The following is a 21972-nucleotide window of genomic DNA, read 5'->3' as shown; positions in this document are numbered from 1 at the left end:
GCAGAAGACCCCACCAGGTATCACTCATCTCCACTACAAATAGGAAAAAGAGGCTACAATTTGCACGAGCTCACCAAAATTGGACAGTTGAAGACTGGAAGAATGTTGCCTGGTCTGATGTCTCGATTTCTGTTGAGACATTCAGATGGTAGAGTCAGAATTTGGTGTAAACAGAATGAGAACATGGATCCATCATGCCTTGTTACCCCTGTGCAGGCTGGTGTTGGTGGTGTAATGGTGTGGGGGATGTTTTCTTGGCACACTTTAGGCCCCTTAGTGCCAATTGGGCTTTGTTTAAATGCCACGGCCTACCAGATCATTGTTTCTGACCATGTCCATCCCTTTATGACCACCATGTACCCAACCTCTGATGGGTACTTCCAGCAGGATAATGCACCATGTCACAAAGCTCATTTCAAATTGGTTTCTTGAACATGACAATGAGTTCACTGTACTGAAATGGCCCCCACAGTCACCAGATCTCAACCCAATAGAGCATCTTTGGGATGTGGTGGAACGGGAGCTTCGTGCCCTGGATGTGCATCCCACAAATCTCCATCAACTGCAAGATGCTATCCTATCAATATGGGCCAACATTTCTAAATAATGCTTTCAGCACCTTGTTGAATCAATGCCACATAGAATTATTACAGTTCTGAAGGCGAAAGGGGGTCAAACACCGTATTAGTATGGTGTTCCTAATAATCCTTTAGGTGAGTGTAAGTCACATTAAACGTGGAAAAAGCTCTGAAATGATTTATCTTTCTGTCATTCTTTTACATCACAAAAACCTGGCATTTTGACAGGGGTGTGTAGACATTATATCCACTGTAGGTGTCTTGGTAAGAGCATGGTGCTTGCAACCCCAGGGTTATCTGTATGATTCCCATGGGGGCTTGTGTGAAATAGGTATGAGAACATGTTTGACTCACAGCTGTCAGTCACTCTGGATAAGAGCTTCTGCTAAATTACTTACATTTAAATGTAAATATAGAGCCTCATAAGAGCAACTTGGAATGAGAAATTGACATAAATGAGTAAAAGTGACATGCATGTTCTCCGAAAGGCTAGTGTTTAGTCTGTAATAATACAATTAATGAAATACAGTAGAAGTGAACAGTTTGGACATGCAATTGGTTATTTATGTAACTTTCCTTACAAACTCCTCTCACTGTTTTCTTGGACACCTTGTCTCATGGCCATCCGGAGTCCTGGGCTGTCAGTCAGACATTGCATCTGACCCATGATTGCAAATGCCACCTCCCACCCCGTTCCTCCCTCACCTCCCACCCCGTTCCTCCCTCCCTCACCTCCCACCCCGTTCCTCCCTCCCTCACCTCCCACCCCGTTCCTCCCTCCCTCACCTCCCACCCCGTTCCTCCCTCACCTCCCATCCCATTCCCATCTCATTCCTCCTTCATCTCCCACCCTGTTCCTCCTTCATCTCCCATCCCATTCCCATCTCATTCCTCCCTCTCCTCCCATCCCATTCCTCCCTCCCTCAACTCCCATCCCAGTCCCCTAGCTAATTTTCCTAGCTCTGGAACTCAAGGCTCATGCCTCTGCCTCCACCGGCAGGCAGCAAGGCTAATCCCACTGGCAGGCAGCTATGCTAATCTATATGCTAATGAGCAGATTATAATCAATGAGGCCCATGCCTGTCTGGCCCCAATCAATACATTGTTATGCCAGCAAACCACTGAAAGGTCTGCATTTTATACAGCCAGACATGTTATACAGTGCGAAGATCTTTGGTGTTTTAATGTGGATTGAAAAACCATTAGTGCCATTATCAAGGCTGTGATTACATCTGTCTTGTAAAGGTTTCTAGATGCATTGGTTAGGTATAGAATTTTTGTAATATAATGTTTAAATTCCACTGCAAACCATGGGGCTGTTATTGAGAGAATCTTTAATATATATATTTTTTTTACTTTTAACCACGCTTATAGGTTACTCCAATTTAATTATTTTTAGTTTACATAAGTTTCATAGTTGTGTGGCTGTCATTTATGTTTCTCATGTATAACTGAGGTAACTTCAGAAAATTCACACAAGAAATATTTCATAACTTGCCATATTGCCTCAAAATATTGGTAATTTTTTCTCCTGTTCCTATTAGCTTATTTGTTACTCGATTTTCAACAGCTAATGATCCTATCCTAAATGATTTCCATGTATCATTATAGATTGATGTGATGTAATAAGAGATGCTATAAAATCATCTGTAATAAAAACATATTTAAAGAAATATAAATGGATAGGCCTATACATTGATTATGTTTGTGCTTACCTAATAAGATTTTGGTCATGGTTAAGCTGTTATGTGGCTGAGGCTTTATGCCACACAATTCAATATTCTGGCAGGGGGAGGGTAGAGAGTGAAATCATTACCATCATCTTCATTAGAGGGAGGCCTGCCGACCAATCAGCATGCTGCACTGTGCAGGGATTCCATAGGCACCCCCTTGGCTGTCGCTAGGCTACCAAATAATCAGGAGGAAGGCAAGGGCCTGGTTGGCGGGCTGTGTTGATGCTGGGATGGGTAGCAGAGCAGAGCAGAGTGTTTGTAGGGGATAGTGAGAGAGAGACTGAGGTTTGGATTCACCACACAGACAGTCAGACAAAGAGGAGCAGCTTCCTACAGGACCAGGGTCCCGGGGGATGGGGCATCACACTCCTGCAGCGCGCTGGGGTGGCCAGAAGAGGTAGGATGATCAAGGCTTTGTCTCTCCTACACTCCTCTTTTTCTGATATATCCAAAGAGCCTTTTTAAAAGCCATTAATGTACATTAGCTGTAGTCTTCCTGTATTGATCCTGTTTTTTTAAATTCTATTTTGTGTTATGTAATTGTCATCAGAAATCAGCTAGTCCTCATTCATTGATTAGGGCTCCTGCACTTACCAGACTGTTAGCGTTTGAGACATAGTGTCTTTTAAATCCTCCTCTACACATGCAGAATTTACACCAGACTGACATTTTTAAAACCTTTCTCAAAGCAGCAAGCACATTAATCCAATATCACATTTCCTTAATTTGGATGCAGGGGTTTATGTCTGTTTCTGGAGGCTGGGTTTCATGATACCATCCACTTCTAGTGAAGCTCCGTGCTCTCACCAACCAAACACAGTATTCCCGAGTAGAATTATTGCTGCCTGTCTATATGAGGTGGGTGAACTGGGGCTCCATGACTGGTGGATGAGTGATTCCTCTTGGAGAGACGGGGGCAGCAGTGTTGCCAGAGGTAAATCCCTCCCTGCCTTAAATGGCAATAAGACCCAAGCTGTTCCTCTGGAAGGCTTCATCATGAGGAGGACAATGCTTTGTTCGACCCACAATCACTTTGTAACTAGACTAGATGTCAGACATGAAGGTGAAAACGGACGGGGAGCATTAACAGCGTCTTTATTGCACACGGAATTGTGAACTTGTCAATTTACATCAACCGTTTGTCTTTGTTTACCTACCAATACCTTCCCTACTGTCTTTCAGAAAACTGCTGTTAGACAGCTTTGGTTTAATAGTCATCTTTGGAGAAGCTATTTGAGCCATTTATCAAGATTTTTTTTTTTCTAATTAGAATTTAGCCTACAGTTTTTCTTAATCTGAGTTTATAATGAGTCTTTCAGTTCTCCACTCTGGTAGGCTAAAGTACAGTGTGCACATTGTTGTTGCCATTTCTGCGAGAGGTTGAAGTATGACCGATTCTTATGCTGTAAAACGTAACTTGCATATACTCATACTTAACTTTTGTCCTTGAAAAGCGAGTGAAACCCTTGCACTGTATAGAGCCCTGTGTGATCACTCACCAGCATGGATATAAAAGTAAACATTTCCCCCCAATGCAGCAATGCAGCTTCTGTGGCTCGGGACGCACAGTTTCAGTTCATTCATTTGGACGATGCTAATAATGCAAATTCCAGAATGAGAGGTAAATTATGGCTTGTTCTGAAAAATGACTCCATGGGCCTTCATGAACAATTCCGGGTAAGTTGAATTTCACCCAAATATGACTATCAAACTATGCCTTTAACTCTTACTGGGACATGTTCAATTATAGAAATAATAGTTTCACAATCTGCATCCAGAGAATTCAATTTACAGCAAGGGTGAGTTCCCTCCAGACTTACTCATGTCCCAAATAAACATCTAATGTTGGATGAATTTCCATCCCCTTTCCAACTCTGCTGATGGTTTTTATTGCAAAAACAGTTATACATTTAGGCTATCCACTCCTTTTTGGCACATGTGATCTAGCCCTTTGCATTTATTTTTGCAGTCATCTTTTGGCGCTATAGGTTACTTTTGACCTTTTAATTTGTCTGGTCTATAAAGAAATATATATAGGATAGGGCTCTGTGCCCATATCCTTGTTAGGGGTAAGAATAATAAAGTACTGAAAGCAAGGATGCCTTTTTAACACTCAATGTTTGGTGTTATGCATTTATAATTTCAGAAAAATATAAATGTATTACACCAAAAAATATTGGAAATATTGTTTATTTTGCATAGTCTTTTGTGCTCTATCAAGGATGTCAATCATTTTGATTCATGTATATGCTTATAAATAAGATGGTGTCCTCAGTGATCAAATATCTGGCATCTGGGTTGATGATGGGTGTACCTTCAAAGATAATGTTAATGAGCTACAGTACTGTAAACATATTTTTAAAGTGATTTACCTAAGCCTTTAAGTTTTGAAAAGACACTTAACATTGAAGTAAATTCAAAGACACATGATAACAATGTGTGTGTTTTTAAAACAAGTCAGTGTCTTGTATTGCCTCTGTTCTTAGTAGTCCTATAGTAAATTCTTCCAAGCTTCTTCCGGGTTTTGCCATAACTCTTCTGTTGTCTTTGGCTGCTTTTCATTATTCTCCCCAAGTGATCACACACAGCTTCAGTTATGATGATGTCAGGGCCCTGAGGGGCCGGTATAATACAGTGAGTTTTCTATCGGCAGACTTCCGCTCCAATTAGGTCTTAAGGTTTTTGAGTGTGGTTCATTAACTTGCTCGAAACGTTTTGGCCAATCAGTCAATGATGGACGTTTCTTGTAAGACTTCTCACGGTCAGAGTGTACTTTGGTGCCAGATAACTCTGCCAGATGCTTCTCTTAATTGTCTTTTTTTTCTCTAAGAAGTGAACTGGAACTACTGTTTATCAGATACAGAAAACTTTGCCCAGTTTCGTCAGATTTCTTTATGATTTCTTCTAGCCATATCATAAGATCTCAAATACCTTTTGTACAACACAGATTCCTTTTAGATTGTTTTGTAGTAATATTTATTTGTATGTTTTCCAATGTTTGACAGTGTTTTAAAAGTTAATATATACTTCCTGCCCAGATAAATGTTTTTAAACTATATTCTTACATGGCCTAAGGCATTTGCTCATGACTAGCTGAGAATCTAAATAGGTTTATATGATAGAAATTGGCCTAGTCCTTAATTAAACAGCAAAAAACTGTTTTTCTCCACAAAATACAATGTACATTTTTAGAGAACAAGTTAACTACTGACTGTCAGTATTAAGGTAGAGAGGGCCGCTCAACTTGTTGAACTTGTTCTGACTGACAACTGGCTAAAATAAATGGATAAGATAATAATTGTAACAGGATTGTTACATTTCAGGGTGAACTTGAATGGTGATGTTTACTCCATAATCTGTCAACACACAAAGTTAGTGAATTTCCTTCAACTATTAAAATGTTCCCATCACTATCAGATTAACAACAATCTGGATCTAGTTCTACATGTAGGGTGGTTGAGGGTTGATGGGTGTTGACTGACTGGTTCTATTCTAGTTTTTATAAGATATTTCTAATAGGCTTAGCTCACTTTTTGGGAATTGTTATGTGACTCAAGTAGTGTGGATTGTTATAAAATCTGTTATGTTTGTACTTCAGTATAGCCCTGTATTCTGTGCACAGGCAATAACACTACCTGCAGCATTGTACATCACCTAAGGAATGTCATGTCATTCTTAGGATTTAGGAGGGCACACTAAATAGTTAAACATGGTGACTGCACATGGACTTGGCCCAATATGTCCAAGTCTATTGGCGTCATTGTAACATTTCTGTTTCTGTCTTGTAGGTTCAGGAGAGCTTGTCCAAAGGGCAGCAGGGACCGGGCCAAACGAGGAGAGGGCACCATGGACAGTGAGCAAGGACCTCCAGCCTCCAGTTCCAGCAGTACTGGGACCCCTGCCTCCAGCACCAGTATGCCCAGCAGCAGCAGCACCACCAACTCCACCCCCAGCAGCAGCACAGGGAGGCAGGCTGTGCCTCAGATCTCTGTGTACAGTGGGATTCCTGACAGGCAGACTGTTCAGGTAAAAAAACTACTTCAGGGTAAAAAAATAAACATGCCAGTCCACACGTTTTGTTGAACTGTCATTGTGGGCACCCCAAAGGACACTTTCACACAAACGCATTGAGTTTAGGTCTTATTGCCTGGGAGGTGGAGCTGTCACCTGAGTGACATTAAAAGGTCTGATTTAATTTCTGTTCTCGTTTGTGCATGCGCACATGATACTCTAGAGTGTAATATGGAGTGACCAATCCTTATTCTATCCCTGACCTTTACTCAAAACCAGGGCTGCTCAATCCTGTTCCCGGAGGTCTACTCTCCTAGGCTTTCTCTCTAACCCTGGTTGGGACTAACTTGGATGTTTTCTTCTAAGTTGTTATTAGAGCCAGGTGTGCTCACATAGATTTTGAGAGAGAATCTAAAGGATCTAAACAGGGTTTGGCAGGTGGAACCCTAATCCCAAATGTAATATTTTATCTAAATGTAGCCCTTAAACCTAAATTGACTTTTTTTTTTCTCATTTGTTTGGTTGTATCTTCCTTACTTTGTTCTCTTTGCTGGATTTTTTTTGTTCCTGCGTAGTTATACCTAAACACTTACACACAAAACCTGTTTGCCCATTGCATTCCCTGCAGTTATACGTTGTAATAACCAACTGCCATCTGCTGGTGAAACCATAGATGAGTGTTAAACTGCCCACGTTTCAGGCTCTGCATTTACATTCAAGTCAGTGGCTTGACTAGACAATTACAAATACTGTGGAGTTCATTGTGTAAATCCTTTTTAGTGTGTACTATGTAATTAAATAATTGTAATATATTGTATTCCTATAAAATACAAATTTTTGCCGGACAGCATAAGTGGAGCCGGCCAAGAAGAGCAAATGTCTCTTACTGACCTTGTTAAATAGGGTAGTGGTGAGAGACGCAGACTACCAAACTGGAGGTTCCGCGTTCAGGTTTTGTTACAGTCAAAGCAAATTACGCCTTAGGATTTATTCAGGATAGACAAAAACTTTGCCTGCTACAACCTTCAGTAGCTACTTTATAGTAAGCCTAAAATAAAACTGTTTATGGTTATATGGCAACTATTTCTGTTGGGTTTTCGAAGTATGCATCTGGGCATGCTTTTTGGGGTAATATAGGCTAGATCACAAACCCTTGGGCAGTAAAAGAGAAGGGGTTTCCACGATTCTCGTCTTTTCACTTGATGAAAAAGTTGTGATGTCGAGACGCTATACCAACACCAGGCAAGCGTGTAACTCCATGGTGTAGTTGTTAAAGACATCCTCTCATGTGGGAGACCCAGGGCTTGCTTGGTTCCTTTTCTGGTTTTCAACACCGTACAGATGCTTGGGTCATCTAGGGAAGTCACTGAGGAAGCCATGGAATAATATAACAGTTGTGATAATAAACTACTCTAGCTACTCTGTGGTCCAGTACAATTACATTTATGCTGTGAAATACACCATTTTAGGCTCATTGTCTAATTTAGGCCCATTAAAATAAAATGGCTTCCTATGGAACAGACTGAGACGCTGGTCATGAGTGGCTTCAAGACTACTTTGACAACCTGTTGGAATATTTTCAAAGACACGTATTTGGCAGCCAGAGGCTTTATTACAAAATGTGTCGATGAGTGTCCCAACAACGAGATTTTTATTTACCATAACCAGAAATCTTGGATTAATAGATAAATCCTCATTACAGCCTGAACTGTAGCATTGAATGTAACTAGAATGACCCAGTGTCACACAATGCTGAAATCTATCAGGGTTGAAAAATTCAAATTCAAGCCCAAACTGGATTCAATATTTGACAACTTAGAATCTTAAAGCATGTTGCGAGGATTACACGTTATCGTAGACCAAGGGCTGCTTTATATCAACAGGTGCCTCAGTTCAGGACAAATTCAACTCTTGCTCTTGTTTATCTGGATAATCGGGTGCTCACTCTCCGAGGCTGTATGAGGCACACTCTCTGAAAGAGAGAATACTTAGAAAGCTTGGCCCTGTCCAAAGCTGTAGTCCCTACTGGCTTCTGTGGGACCAACGTCATCCCAGTGCCAAAGGACACCGGGGTAACTTGTTCTGACTACCCACAACGCACTCAACTGTCATCATGAAGTGCTTTCACTAGAACAAATTAAATACGACATGCAAGGGAGTCCTCAGTAAGTTTATAAAACTTGGGACACCTGGATAAAATATTTTTTTAAGAAGGCTGATTATTGTTGTGGGTATGGTGTGTGGTCTAGTTTTAGATAATTGTTTATTAAAATCAGCTGAAAAAACAACCACTATGCTGGGCATTTTAACTGTAATCCCCAAAGCTGTATTTTTAAAGGCACAACTAAAAACAAGCTAATTTGTGACTTATTTTCTCTAAACATTTCTCCACCCCTGAAATTCCTTTTTAGAGTCTGTTTTGAGAGTTTTCCCTAACCGCTAATCTAGCTCCTCCCCCTGTGTACTTCAGGTGATCCAGCAGGCTTTGCATCGGCAGCCCAACACGGCTGCCCAGTACCTGCAGCAGATGTATGCAGCGCAGCAGCAGCACCTCATGCTACAGACAGCAGCCCTCCAGCAGCAGCACTTGAGCACGGCACAGCTCCAGAGTTTGGCTGCCGTACAGCAGGTTAGCACCAGACAAAAGGAACTGTTGAAACAGGGTTATGAAATAGACCTCCAATATGGCAGTGTTAGGGTTCAAAAAGATGAGAAAGAAGTGTATGTTCAGAATATATGTTCAGGACTCCTTCCTGGATTTAGGGTTCTGAACATAAAGTTTGCAAAATCTGATCAATTTGATGTCCCACCAAGTCGAACAACATATGTACAGCAGATATCAAAAGTCATCGTTATTGAACATTCAGCTTTTGCTGAAGTAATGGCTGAAATGTCCAACTACAGCCCCTTCCCTCATTATTGGCACCCTAGGTTAAGGTGAACAATAAAGGCTGTGACAGTGTAATTGTTGTCCATCTAATTAATCTTATTTTCAAAATTATTGAATGTGCACCATAGCTATCTCATGATTTGAAATGAAACTGGTTACATCTTTACTACAACATGTGATTGGTTACAACCTCCATAATAAAGGGTTTGCACACTTATGCCATTAAGGCTTTGACAGGTTTTTATTTCCTATTCTTATTCCAAGAAATTATCCATTTGTTATTCACTTCAGGATTGTGGGTTAAAGAAAATGTCAATAAGAGTGAGTAGACTTTTAATATCCATTGTAAGTAACCATTTGGAATGGTTTTGGGATGCAAAAGGCACTCCGTTTGGAATGACGCCATTATCTTCAAAGGGAGAGGAATTTCAGTGTTGACCTACATAACATCCCTAACTGTTCTCACCTGTCAAGCAACAGGCCAGTATTGCAGCAGGAAGGCAGACCTCCACCCAAAATGGTACTTCGTCCCAACAAACAGCATCACCCCAGACCACAGTGAGTGCATTGAGTCATGAATAGTAACTCAGTGGTTGTGTTAAAGAACGTGTAGTGACTTGTTGTTGGTGATCTCCTGTGATTCTTTCTCTGACTTCTCCTCAGATTAACTTGACCACGTCCCCAGCTGCTGCCCAGCTCATCAGCCGAGCCCAGGGTGTTAGCTCTGCCCCCTCTGGTAGCCTCTCGCAGCAGGCTGTGCTCCTGGGCAGCTCCTCCAGTCCCACCACCCTGACTGCCAGTCAGGCTCATATGTACCTTCGTGCCCAGATGGTGAGTGCACACACACCAGTTGGCTCAGATACACCTCAGATTTAGCTGTCCGTATGCCAAGTTCACTTTGCAAGTCAAAGTAAACATGCTGTGCTCACATACTCCTGTAAAACCCTTTCTCTTTAAAATTTAAAAGAGAAAATATATTTTTTTTCTTGTCAGAATATTTTAGTTTATCTACTATATCTATTAAATTTGCTTTACCTGGCCTCATGGGTAATGAAATGATAACCAAGAAAGTGATGGTTTCAAGAGTTTATTTGGGCCCGAACTGCTGCAGAAGACCTTTGATTTACTACAGCAAGCTGTCCTGCCTGGTACCTCATCGATAAGTCCTCATGTTTATGTGGGAAATGCAGCTTATTTCCAGGTATGTTGATAATACTTGGAAGGTTAGAATCAATTCCACTTTTTCTGTTTCTATTTGCTCTGTTATTGTATACATGTATGCAGTGCTTGACTTGAAAATAGCTTACCAGGACCTGTAAGACTTTTTAAACTGCAGTTTTTCTTGTTTTAAACTTTAAATAGAAATATAGAATTCAGGGCTATTACAACTAATCGATACAATTGCAAACACTGATAATTATATATACCAACAAAAATGTGATTAGCTGTCTGTATAAGGTTCAACAAGAAAAAGGATACAGCAGTGCTCAGCACCGCAAGTTAGTCTAAAACAAGTCTCTGCTCATCAGAGAGCTCTGTATAAGTTTGGCATTATGCCTTGAGGGTCTTACAGTACATTGCTTTCAGACTGTTAGCCTGAGCATTTACCATTACCGTGGGTCAACACCACAAGGATTTCACAACATTCACATTTAATTTCCCGAAGTATTGCCTCACATTAAGGGATTTTCTGCTATCGATTTTTTTGGAATGTGTGTTTAAGGAGTTGGTTTAGTTGCACCTACTAATCTAGTGGGCACTGTTTTATGTCTGCCCAAGCAAGGCATGTCATTGCCCATGACCGATCAGGTCTAATCAAGTTATAATGCTACCATTAATGTAAAATACAGTTCCACCTGCATTTCAAAACATTATAATTTAACTTCTCATTGTATTGCCTACCGTACGTACTGTACGGTACTTTGTACTTTGCTATAGAGTCTATTTTTGGAACCAAGGAAATGTCTGTATGTTACTGTACCTTGGAGAACAGAAATACAACTTTCTTTATAGTGAGTGAGCAAGAGAGAGGGGAGGGGCACAGTACAAACAGGTTTTCCAACGGTCAGCATCATGTATTTGGGGTTCTATTGGTAATCTGAAGCAATACCTCTTAATGGAAGGCTGTACATGTATCTCAATGAATAGACTTGGATATTTTACGTTCAGCAGATCAGTGACTGAACAGGCACTTGTGTAAAGGATATGGCAAAACCATGTCAATTTTTTCCACTTTTGTTGTTTTTTAAATTTCACATCCTTCCCTCACCTTTATTGCCATAATTTAGTTAGGCTATAACATGGCCAGTTCTACACATTAATTATCCCAATTGAAACGTCCTTGTACTGACACTTATTTCAGTTCAGCTTAAGAAATGCATGTATGCATTGGTCGGGAAGTGTTCATTTCTCATAACTGATATAAAGTAATAAAAATGTTGTCACTCAGTAAAATATTACTTGAGTAAAAGTCTATTTGTTTTAAATATACCTAATGTTGAAAAGCAAAAGTAAAGTTTATTTTCTATAATGGAACTGATAAAGAATTGACCACTTGTCTCTTTTTGGGGTGAGGGAAAATGTATGTTTTTTTGGTAGACAAAATCTTACCCCTTTTTTTTAACAGGTGTCATTTGGATTAATCTTAACACATCAACTGTACAATGTGTGGCAGAAAGAGATTCCGCTACTCTTTACATGTGCAGTTAAAACCAGAACTTTTTACTGAGTACATAGATACCAGAGGTTATATCTTCTTAATAAACAAATCTTATATATAAGTTGTTGGTGGGCATTAGTTTAAATAAGACTGAACTAAATATACCAATACAATTACACTGACAACTAACTGAAAACTAATGTCTTTATTAAGAGACGTAAGCTCCTGGAGTATGCTAAATGGCATTGGCACTCGGTCTGGAACTTTTTACAGTGGTCAATGAAACAATTTCAGAAATTTGTAATTTTGGTTGATTCACTCGAATCATGTACCATATATTCCCTGTGTGGTAAAATTACAAATCCAAACAAAGGAGAAGTAAAACAGGAATAAGCTGTACTTACAGCTGGACTTCTGACAGCAACCATATCTGTCCATGGATTATTCCATCCATGTTTTTCCTGAAGTCCCTCCCCACCTTCCTTGAAATCTTTCAAACTTTTAGGATGAGGCATAACAACCTCTGCTATTTGGTGTTTGCCTTCAACACAACAAGTGAACCAACAGAAATGGATTGATTCTAGCTGGCTCCCTCTGTATTACTCTTCCTGGTTTTGGTAGCTTCCTCAACTCAACTCTTAACATCGGATGTGCCCATTCAATCATCTGTAAGTCAATCTCGTTATCTTTTTCATGGCAGAGGTCTGCTTTCATATTTGTGATTTGTGGCTTTATACTTGGCTTAGGATTGTACATTGTTTTTATATTTCTGACTGTTTTGATAGTCTAACTAGGCACCTAGGTGATATAGCTGGCTGGCTGCGAAACAGTTAACTGGTTGTCTATCTTTTTGTCTAAGATATTATGACATTTCATCAAATTATGTAATGTATTAGTTTTTTCTAAAATGTTGGTTTACTTTAGGTTCAGTTTGCTATTGCAGCTGTACATTAGCAAGCTAGTTAGCTAAGTAACAGCTGAGTCATGCTAATTGGATAGCAGTCTTGCATGCTGATGTTTAACTGTAAATTCATTAAGAATTTACTAATGTGGTGGCAAAACATTTTATGGATAGCAGTTGTCGTGAGCATATACTTACAATTTTGGTTTTGTCAGAATTTGGAGTTAGAGTTTAAATAGTAAAAAAGATATTACAATCAAGTATGCCAATACCTTCTATTTGATTTGCTTGTTTGGCTATTTGGAGTGCAGGTAATTATTTTCAAACTATTTATCTTTTTTTGAAAATATATTTTAGGCCTTGTTTTTGCTGTGTGCTGGATTTGAACCCATGCTGTAGCAGTACATATGCACAAGAGGCAGCAGCATTGATTGCTGGACCATCCTGGGAAACGGTAATTACGTTAAAAGCTTTATGAAATGTAATTGTTTTACCCACTATCTCCAGCAAGATGACTTTATAGCTATGATGCGTTACTACAAATACATTATAAATGTGTTTATAATGTAATTCAAAATGTATTTTGTTTGTTTAATGGGGGATTTACTGCAAAAAGACCTCAAAACAAAATAGATGGCTTCAGTACTGGACAGGCAGATTATCACTTCAGAAGATACCCAGCACCTGATGCAGATTTCAGGCAGTTATTGCATGTGACCACATACTAAACATTACTGCTTAAATTTGACATTTTATACATCTGTCCCAGTACATTTGGTAAATTTTATGAAAATCACATTGAGAATCAAGGTGTGCACAAATATTTTCAAATACAATTTCAAAATCTGTTCTTCATACTAATTGTTTTATCTAAAATCAAATCTGTTGGAGAGGGAAAAAGTAATGGTAGTAATGGTAGGCTGTGTATGCATCACTGCTGTGTAATTACCATTATTCAGACCGTTAGGCCAAATTATACATTTGAAGAGAGTTATAGTATAAACTTGCTTTCCTTGAATTAGAGAATGCATTTCACAATCTCAGGACGCTTTAGATGTACCTGTTCTTTCTCAAGCCAGAGTCATCGGTCTGTCTTTCCCTCCCAGACTCAGTAGTAGCAAACTCTCCATAATTGTTGTCAGGGGTTATTCAGTATTGTACTGCCAGTCTGACCTTGCAAACTTTGGTTTCATGTGATACAACGCCAGAAAGGAACTGGGAGGATATTTACTTTCATGGGTGGCAAAGCAGTTCTATATTAAAGCCAAACAACTACTAAGCCAAACCCCTAGGCTCATAATCTCGATCATGGTCATGCCTTAATTACCCAACATCAATAACCCAGCAGATGTTAAACAAAATACAGAATTTTGTTTCTATATGAACCTCAGAGAGAAGTACTGTATGTTTAAAATATTAGCATACACAAATTTTCTAATCTTTGTTAATTGATGCTGTTTTTCATTCCAGAAATATTCAGGATGATACATCATACACAAATGGTAAATTCAAATTCATATCCAAGTTGCCAGGGTGTGTTGTGACGGTGAGGTGACGGACAGCCCCGTCATCCCCCGCTTTTCTCGGTTTTCCTGTCATCCTCGAACACATCCCGGACTTGTCATGTGTCTTGTCTCTATTCATCACTCACACCAGGTCCCAATTCAGTCATTAGTATGTGTTTAAATGTTGCTCCTCTGCTCCCCTCATTTGTCACTCATTGTTCCCTGTCTCTGTTTGTTTCCACATCAGTGGTGAGTGTTTCATTTTTGCTGTTTAACTTCAGCCCCTTTACATTGTGTTCAGTTTTGTTGTTTGTGGTAAGTGTTTATTTTCCATTGAAAATATTGCATTGACTGCCACTCTGCCTGAACCTGGTGCTTCTTCTCCACCACTGCACCAATTGTGCACTCTTGCTTTGACAGTGAGGCCAGATGTCCTTAAAACTTTAAAGCATTGAAGATCATGGTGGAATGATATTCATTTGTCAAGAAGAGGCAGGTTTCATCAGCTAATCGACTAATCATCACATGATTCTCTCTAAGATTCATACCCTGAGCATTTGTACAATGTACAGCGGATATAAGAAGTCTACACACCTCTGTTAAAATGCCAGGTTTTCGAGATTTAAAAGAATGAGACAAAGATATCAGAACTTCTTCCACTTTTAATGTGACCTATAATGTGAACAATTCAATTAAAAAACAAACTGAAATCTTTGAGGGGGAAAAATAAAAACCTTAAAAGTCAATACACACCTGGCATAATTTAAAGTGACTCTGATTAATCACAAAGTTCAGGTGTTCTAGTAGCATTTTCCGGACATTTTCGTAGTTGCATCTCAGAGCAAAAGCCATGGTCCGCAGAGAGCTTCTATAGCATCAGATGGATCTCATTGTTGAAAGATATCAGTCAGGAGAAGGGTACAAAAGAATTTTCAAAGCATTAAATATACCATGGAACACAGTGAAGACAGTCATCATCGAGTTGAGAAAATATGGCACAACAGAGACATTATTAAGAACTGGACGTCCCTCCAAAATGGATGAAAAGACAAGAAAACTGGTCAGGGAGGCTTCCAAGAGGCCTAAAGAAACATTAAAGGAACTGCAGGAAATTTTGGCAGGTACTGGCTGTGTGCTACATGTGACAACAATCTCCTGTATTCTTCATATGAATGGGCTATGGAGTAGGGTGTTTTTCTTACAAAGAAAAACATCCAAGCCCGGCTGAAGTTGGAAAAACAAACATCAAGTCTCCCAAAAGCATGTGGGAAAATGTTTTAAGGTTGAACTTTTTGGCCATAATTCCAAAAGGTATGTTTGGCGCAAAATCAACACCTCACATCACTCAAAGAACACCATACCAACAGTGACGTTTACATAGTAAAAAATATAGTACAATCAAGTATCCCCATACCTTCTATTTGATTTGCTTGTTTGGCTATTTGGAGTGCAGGTAATTATTTTCAAACTATTTATCTTTTTTTGAAGATGAAGATCACCTTTCAGCCAACACCAGAGGTGGTCATGCAGAAAATAGCTTGATCTCTACTATGAAGAATTGTTGTGGATCTTTGATGTTGTGGGCCTGTTTTACTTTCAAAGGCTATGTGAACTTTGTTAGGATATATGACAACATGGTTACGATCAAGTACCAGAAGATTTTCGACCAAAACCTGTCCACCTCTGCCCGGAGGCAAAAATTGGGTCGTTGTTGGATCTTCCAAGCGTACCATCAAATCCACATGCAAATGGTTCACTGACAATAGAATCAAGCTTTCACAATGAGTCCCCTGACCCAAATCCCATAGAAAACCTGTGGGAAGTGCTGACGAGCAGAGTCCACACGCGTGGGCCAAGGAATGAAGGTTCTGAAGACTTTCTTTGTGGAGGAATACCTTGTGTTCTCCCACCCTATCAAACAGGTGTTATCTTGTTAAAGAAAGTGTACAAATAGTACAAAATGCAGGGGTGTCAGTAATTGTGGCATGCATGTTTTTGAATGAAAACAATATTTCTTGTTTCATCTTTAGTTGACCAGTGCCAGATGAAAGGGCACTTTACTAAACAAAATTCCTCTTGAAAGAAATAACTGGTGAAAACCTAGACTGACTGACGCAACCCGTGTTTATACACCGACAGCAGATTTTAGTCACTGGTCTGGATAGGAGGCTCTGTAAAGTAAATCTCACTTCAAACGTACAAGAACTACTATCATAGTAATCACGTGCATTAATATCTTAAATATTGTGACTAATTATAAATGTATTCTGGTTGTGGATGAAAATTATGTAGCTTCAGCTTAACTTTCTCACACTCTGCCCTAAACTAAATTCTTTCTCTAGGGGTTGGTTGCTTTCTGTAGCTTGGAGAACTGATAAGTGTGATGACTATATATGACCACACTGTTCAGTAATTGTCAATTGCAACATGATTTAAATGACAAAGTTAAACATGAGGACTCGTGGTGCATCCAGACTTTACAACCGGGTATAATCATGTCAAATGTCAGGGCCATCACCACTCATAGATTGTGTCTGTAAACTTTTCAAACACAACAAATATTTTTGAAACTTTATTTCTCGTTGTCAACATATACTTTTACAAAAGGCTGCTTTTCTTAGTGCCAGGATCACCTAGTGACATTCAAGGAGAGATATTCTAAGGTGTTTTAACATAACAGCAGAAGCCCATTGAGGTGTCTCTTGCAAAATCTTGCCCAATTACCATTTGAAATGGCAATTATTACAGGGTGGCCTGGACATTATAATACCTTCTCCCACTTTTACACATTCTTTTTTTTCTCACTTTTGCTGTAGGCCACAGAGGAGATGAAGAAGGTAATACCTGTACAAGGGTGTTGTGGATGACGGCAAACAATGGAAGAACTCAGAAATGCCAGCAGTCTGCCACTGCCATGAATTGTCACACGTTCCCAGGCTAGGCAACCTAGACCTTTTTATTTCTAATGATTGACTGAAAACAGTTAACCATTAACATAGTGATGGCATACTGTGACAGTCAATTTTTATCTACAGTTGCATTTCAGACAGTGCAACCAATTTAATCATCAAATTGTCAAACTAAGCTCCTACTTCAGCTCCTACCTTATATTGATTAATTAATGTCACTAGTAAAATCCTGTTAGCAAAAATTTTTGGACACTGCGTAAAATGTAAATAACAGATTACAATAATGTACAAATCATTTAAACCCTATATTCAGTAGAAAGTAGTACAAAGTCAACATATCAGATGTTGAAACTGAGACAATTTATTGTTTCTTGAAAAATATATGCCCACTTTGAATGTGATGCCAGCAACATGTTATAGAAAAGTTGGAAACAAAAGACTGGAAAAGTTGCGTAATGCTAAACTAAACCTGGTGGAGTATCACTTCTAATTAAGTCATTTGTCGAATAACATGATTGAGTATTAAAAGCTCATTCCAGAGAGGATGGGTCTGTCAGAAGTGAGGATGGGGAGGGGATCAAATTCTCAACATAAAATTGCTAAGAGTTTGGGGATCTCATCTACGGTATATAATATCATTAAAAGATTCAAAGCATCCAGAGAAATTTCTGTATGCAAGGGACAAAGCAGAAAACCAATATTGGATGGCTGTGATCTTCGGGGCCGCAGGCGGCACTGCATTAAAAACGGGCTCAGGAACACTTCCAAAAACCTGTGAACACAGTATGTCGCTGCATCCACAAAAGCAAGTAAAAACTCTACAATGCAAAGAAACCATATAAAAAAGAACCAGAAACACAGCTACCTTCTCTAGGCCCAAGCTCATTTAAGATGGACTGAGGCAAAGTGGAAAACCGTCAATCCAGCTTGTCATCAGTGCACAGTTCAAAAGCCAGTATCTGTGATGGTATGGGGGTGCATTAGTGCACATGGCATTGGTGACTTGCACATCTGTGAAGGCATCATTAATGCTAATGCAAAGAAGAAACCATGTATAAACAAGATTCAGAACTGCCGCTGCCTTCTCTGGGTGCAAGGTCATTTAAAGTGGACTGAGGCAAAGTGGAAAACTGTCCTGTGGTCTGACAAATCCAAATTAGAAATTATTTTAGTGAATCATGGGTGCCACGTCCTCCGGACTAAAGAGGAGAGGGACCATCCGTCTTATTATCAGGACACCTGATAACATATGCTGCCATCCAGACATCTTTTTCAGGGAAGGCCTCGCTTTTTTCAGCAAGACAATGCCAAACCACATTCTGCACATTTTGCAACAGCATGGCTCAATAGCTAAAGAGTCCAGGTGCTAAACTGGCATCTGGTGCATTATGAAACAAAAAATACAACAAAGGAGATCCTGAACTGCTGAGTAGCTGAAATCCTATATCAAGCAAGAATGGGAATATATTTCTCTTACAAAACCACAGCAATTGGTCTCCTTAGTCCCCAAATGCTTACAGAGTATTGTTATAAGAAGAGGTGATGTAACACAGTGGTAAACATACCCCTGTCCCAACTTGTTTGAAACATGTTGCTGGCATGAAATTGAAAATGGGCATTAAAAACATTTTAGTTTCTCAGTTTCTCAATTTTGTCTTTGTACTACTTTTAATTAAATATAGAGAAATGATTTGCACATCATTGCATTCGGTTTTGATTAGCATTTTGCGCAGCATGACAACTTTTTTGTAAACAGGGTTGTAGTTTGGACTAGTTAATTACACTTAAGTTATATGGCAACCTCAGCTTGATTTATTTAGCCATTGTTTACTGTATCTGTGTGAGGGGCACGTTCCTTTATAGTCTCACTTGTATAACCAAGTTAACGTTTATAGCTCCAACGGAGGGTCTTACCTTACACATATCCCACAGTGAGTGTTTGGTTGGAAAATTGTTGCATAGTATCTAAATATTTTTTCAGTACTCCACTATTGCAGAATCAGAACCAGAGTCACAGTACTCTGAAACTGTACAAGATTTGAGGTACAGCTCCAGCGTACAAAGAAATATGAAAGAGACCTGCACTACATCTTCACTGAGTCTTCACCTTAAAGTCCTACTACTTCTCATGCATTCTGTCAAACTGTAAAATAATTTTGTACGTGCTTTCTGAACTAATAAGTATTGATTTAGACATTTTAGGTTGATTCATATGGAGGTCCAAATAACTCTAATATATAATGAATTGTGTGTGGGTTGGTGGGTGTGTGTGTGTGTGTGTGTGTGTATATAGCTTTTCATTTTGAAAAGATGAATAAAAATTATTTTTAATATATTTTGCATCATTGCATTTTGTATAATAATTTTGCTGCATTTTACTGTTGATAATTTCACAATGTTATATATTACATCCGTTTGTGTATTTCCATAAAAATTTGTTTATTTCTGAGAGCTTTTCTTTGACTTTTATATTTTGAGACTCTTTGAGACAATGATCACAGGTGACACAGGTGGCCATTGTCAGACTTTGTAGTTGGTCCCGCCAGTAAGCAATACTGAAGTAGTTGATCACTGAACTAGTGGTGTGTTACTCCTCCTAGGCAGACTGTTGACTAACCTCCACCACACAGTATATTGTCTCTGACAGCACACTTCAAGTAAACGTTGGATGGCCTATCATGGCTTATGCTCAAAATGCTTGGGGCTAAGCAAATATCAGACCAGAAAACACAGGGGTTTGGATTTAGGCAAATCACTGGCATAAAAATTTGTGCAAGATTACAGCCCAAATGCTGCACAGTAAAACGCGTAACACAGACTGTTATTGGGCAACCCATAATCTAAATTCACCCTGTGCAGAGAAGCATCAGTTTTGAAGCACTTCTAATTCTCTGACACAATAACCTGAAAAACCCATTAGTGTGCCAATCACAGTCTATAAATCATCATATAATAATGGCCCGACACACAAAAAAGGTGGTAACATTTGTTTTTGATCTGGGTTAAAATTACATGCTAGGCTAGGTCATTGGAGTCTACTTCAACAACTAAATAAGTAAATATAACTTATTGCATCAGGAATTATATGCACTCTAGGTGAAAATGAACAAAAAGGGCTTTGAAAAAAGTAATTGTTCATCAACTTGATTTTACATGCAAAAATCACATGAAGCTAACATGTTGAGTGAAAATTGTAAAACAGGAATAAAATAATCATGAGAAATGTATTCAAGAACATGGCTCAATCCGACACCACTGTATTTATTACTTTGTGCATCATCCTCTGTTTACCAAGATATTCGGCATGAGTAGTGTCCTATAATGTTTAATAAGGTGGAAGAACATATTGGAAGGGTTTTGAAACCAGTTCTCCTGGTTCTTCAGAGTCCTGGCTTCTAGACTCTCCTTTTCAGCTCACTCCACATGTTTTTGATGGGATTTAGGTCAGGGGACTACTGCAAAAGCTTGATTCTGTTGTCAGTGAACCATTTTTGAGTGGATTTGATGTTATCTTTTGGATTGTTGTCCTACTAGAAGATCCAATGACAATACAGTTTTAGACTCCTGGCAGAGGTGGACAGGATTTGGCCTAAAATCTCTTGGTACCTAATGGTCCATATTGCCATGTATCTTAACAAGGTTTGCAGGGCTGTAAAACGGCCTGACATTCTCAGAGATCCACCCTTATAATTTATTATGGTATTTAGATAATTTCCTGATGACCACTGCTTTTTTCACCAAACCCAATTATGGTATTTGTTGCCAAATGGCTAAAGTCTTTGTCTTATCAGACCACAGAACCTGTTTCTCATCAATGTTTTAATTACCAAACACTATTACATTTTGTGGTTTGCTGTTTTTTTTTCTGGCAACCCTTCGAAATAACTTGTTGGCAGGGAGATGGTCTTATTGTAGTTTTGGAGACTTAGTGACCCCAAGGTGTAACCATTTCTGTGTGCCAATAATTCTGGTGGGCAATGTATTTAAATCTGGTTACACCCTCATTTCTAAAGAAGTTGGGATGCTTTGTAAAATGAAAATAGAATGCAATGATGTGCAGAATTTATCCATGTATTTCATTGAAAATAGTACAAAGACAACATATTAAATGTTGAAACTGAGAAATGTTATTGTTTCTGGAAAATTGCGTGCCCATTTTAATTTGATGCAAGCAACATGTTTCAAAAAAGTTAGGACAGGGGCATGTTTACCACTGTGTTGTATCACCTCTTCTTTTAACCACAGTCTGTAAGCGTTTGGGAACTGAGACCAATTGCTGTAGTTTTGAAAGTGAAATGTGTTCCCATTCTTGCTTGATATAGGATTTCAGCTGCTCAATAGTTCGGGGTCTCCTCTGTTGTATTTTTTTGTTTCATCATGCAGCAAATGTTTTCAGTGGGTGACAGGTCTGTACTGCAGGAAGTCCATCTTAGCACGCAGACTCTTTTACTACGGAGCCATGCTGGTGTAATATGTGCAGAATATGGTTTGGCATTGTCTTGCAAAAATAAGCAACGCCTTCCCTGAAAAAGACGTTGTCAGGATGGCAGGATATGCTGCTCCAAAACCTGTATATATTGTTCAGCATTAATGATGCCTTCACAGATGTGCAAGTCACCAATGCCATGTGCACTTATGCACCCCCATACCATCACAGATACTGGCTTTTGAACTGTGCGCTGATGACAAGCTGGATGGACAGTTTTCCAATTCGCCTCAGTCCATCTTAAATGAGCTTGGGCCTAGAGAAGGTAGCTGTGTTTCTGGTTCTTGTTTATATGGTTTC

The 21972-nt window shown here is 39.2% G+C and overlaps 1 protein-coding gene across 10 annotated transcripts in view; it reads left to right on the top strand.

The window, feature by feature from the left end:
* Nucleotides 1–21972, top strand: part of phc2b (polyhomeotic homolog 2b (Drosophila)) — a 58906-nt gene that overhangs the window by 10802 nt on the left and 26132 nt on the right. Inside the window, exons 1-6 of one of the 10 annotated variants that reach the window (XM_020055523.2) lie at nucleotides 2510–2708; nucleotides 6100–6337; nucleotides 8793–8951; nucleotides 9693–9770; nucleotides 9876–10043; nucleotides 10297–10413. In XM_020055523.2, the coding sequence (XP_019911082.2) occupies nucleotides 2665–2708; nucleotides 6100–6337; nucleotides 8793–8951; nucleotides 9693–9770; nucleotides 9876–10043; nucleotides 10297–10413 (804 nt within the window). In that variant the 5' untranslated portion in view covers nucleotides 2510–2664. The other 9 variants (XM_020055524.2, XM_020055522.2, XM_010901078.3 and 6 more) reach the window with 9 other exon arrangements.

The sequence above is a fragment of the Esox lucius genome, chromosome 17 (assembly GCF_011004845.1).
Source record: "Esox lucius isolate fEsoLuc1 chromosome 17, fEsoLuc1.pri, whole genome shotgun sequence".
In the NCBI taxonomy this organism is placed as follows: Eukaryota; Metazoa; Chordata; class Actinopteri; order Esociformes; family Esocidae; genus Esox; species Esox lucius.
Note: the sequence above shows the minus strand (reverse complement) of the source record. Positions and strands in the feature narration are given on the sequence as shown.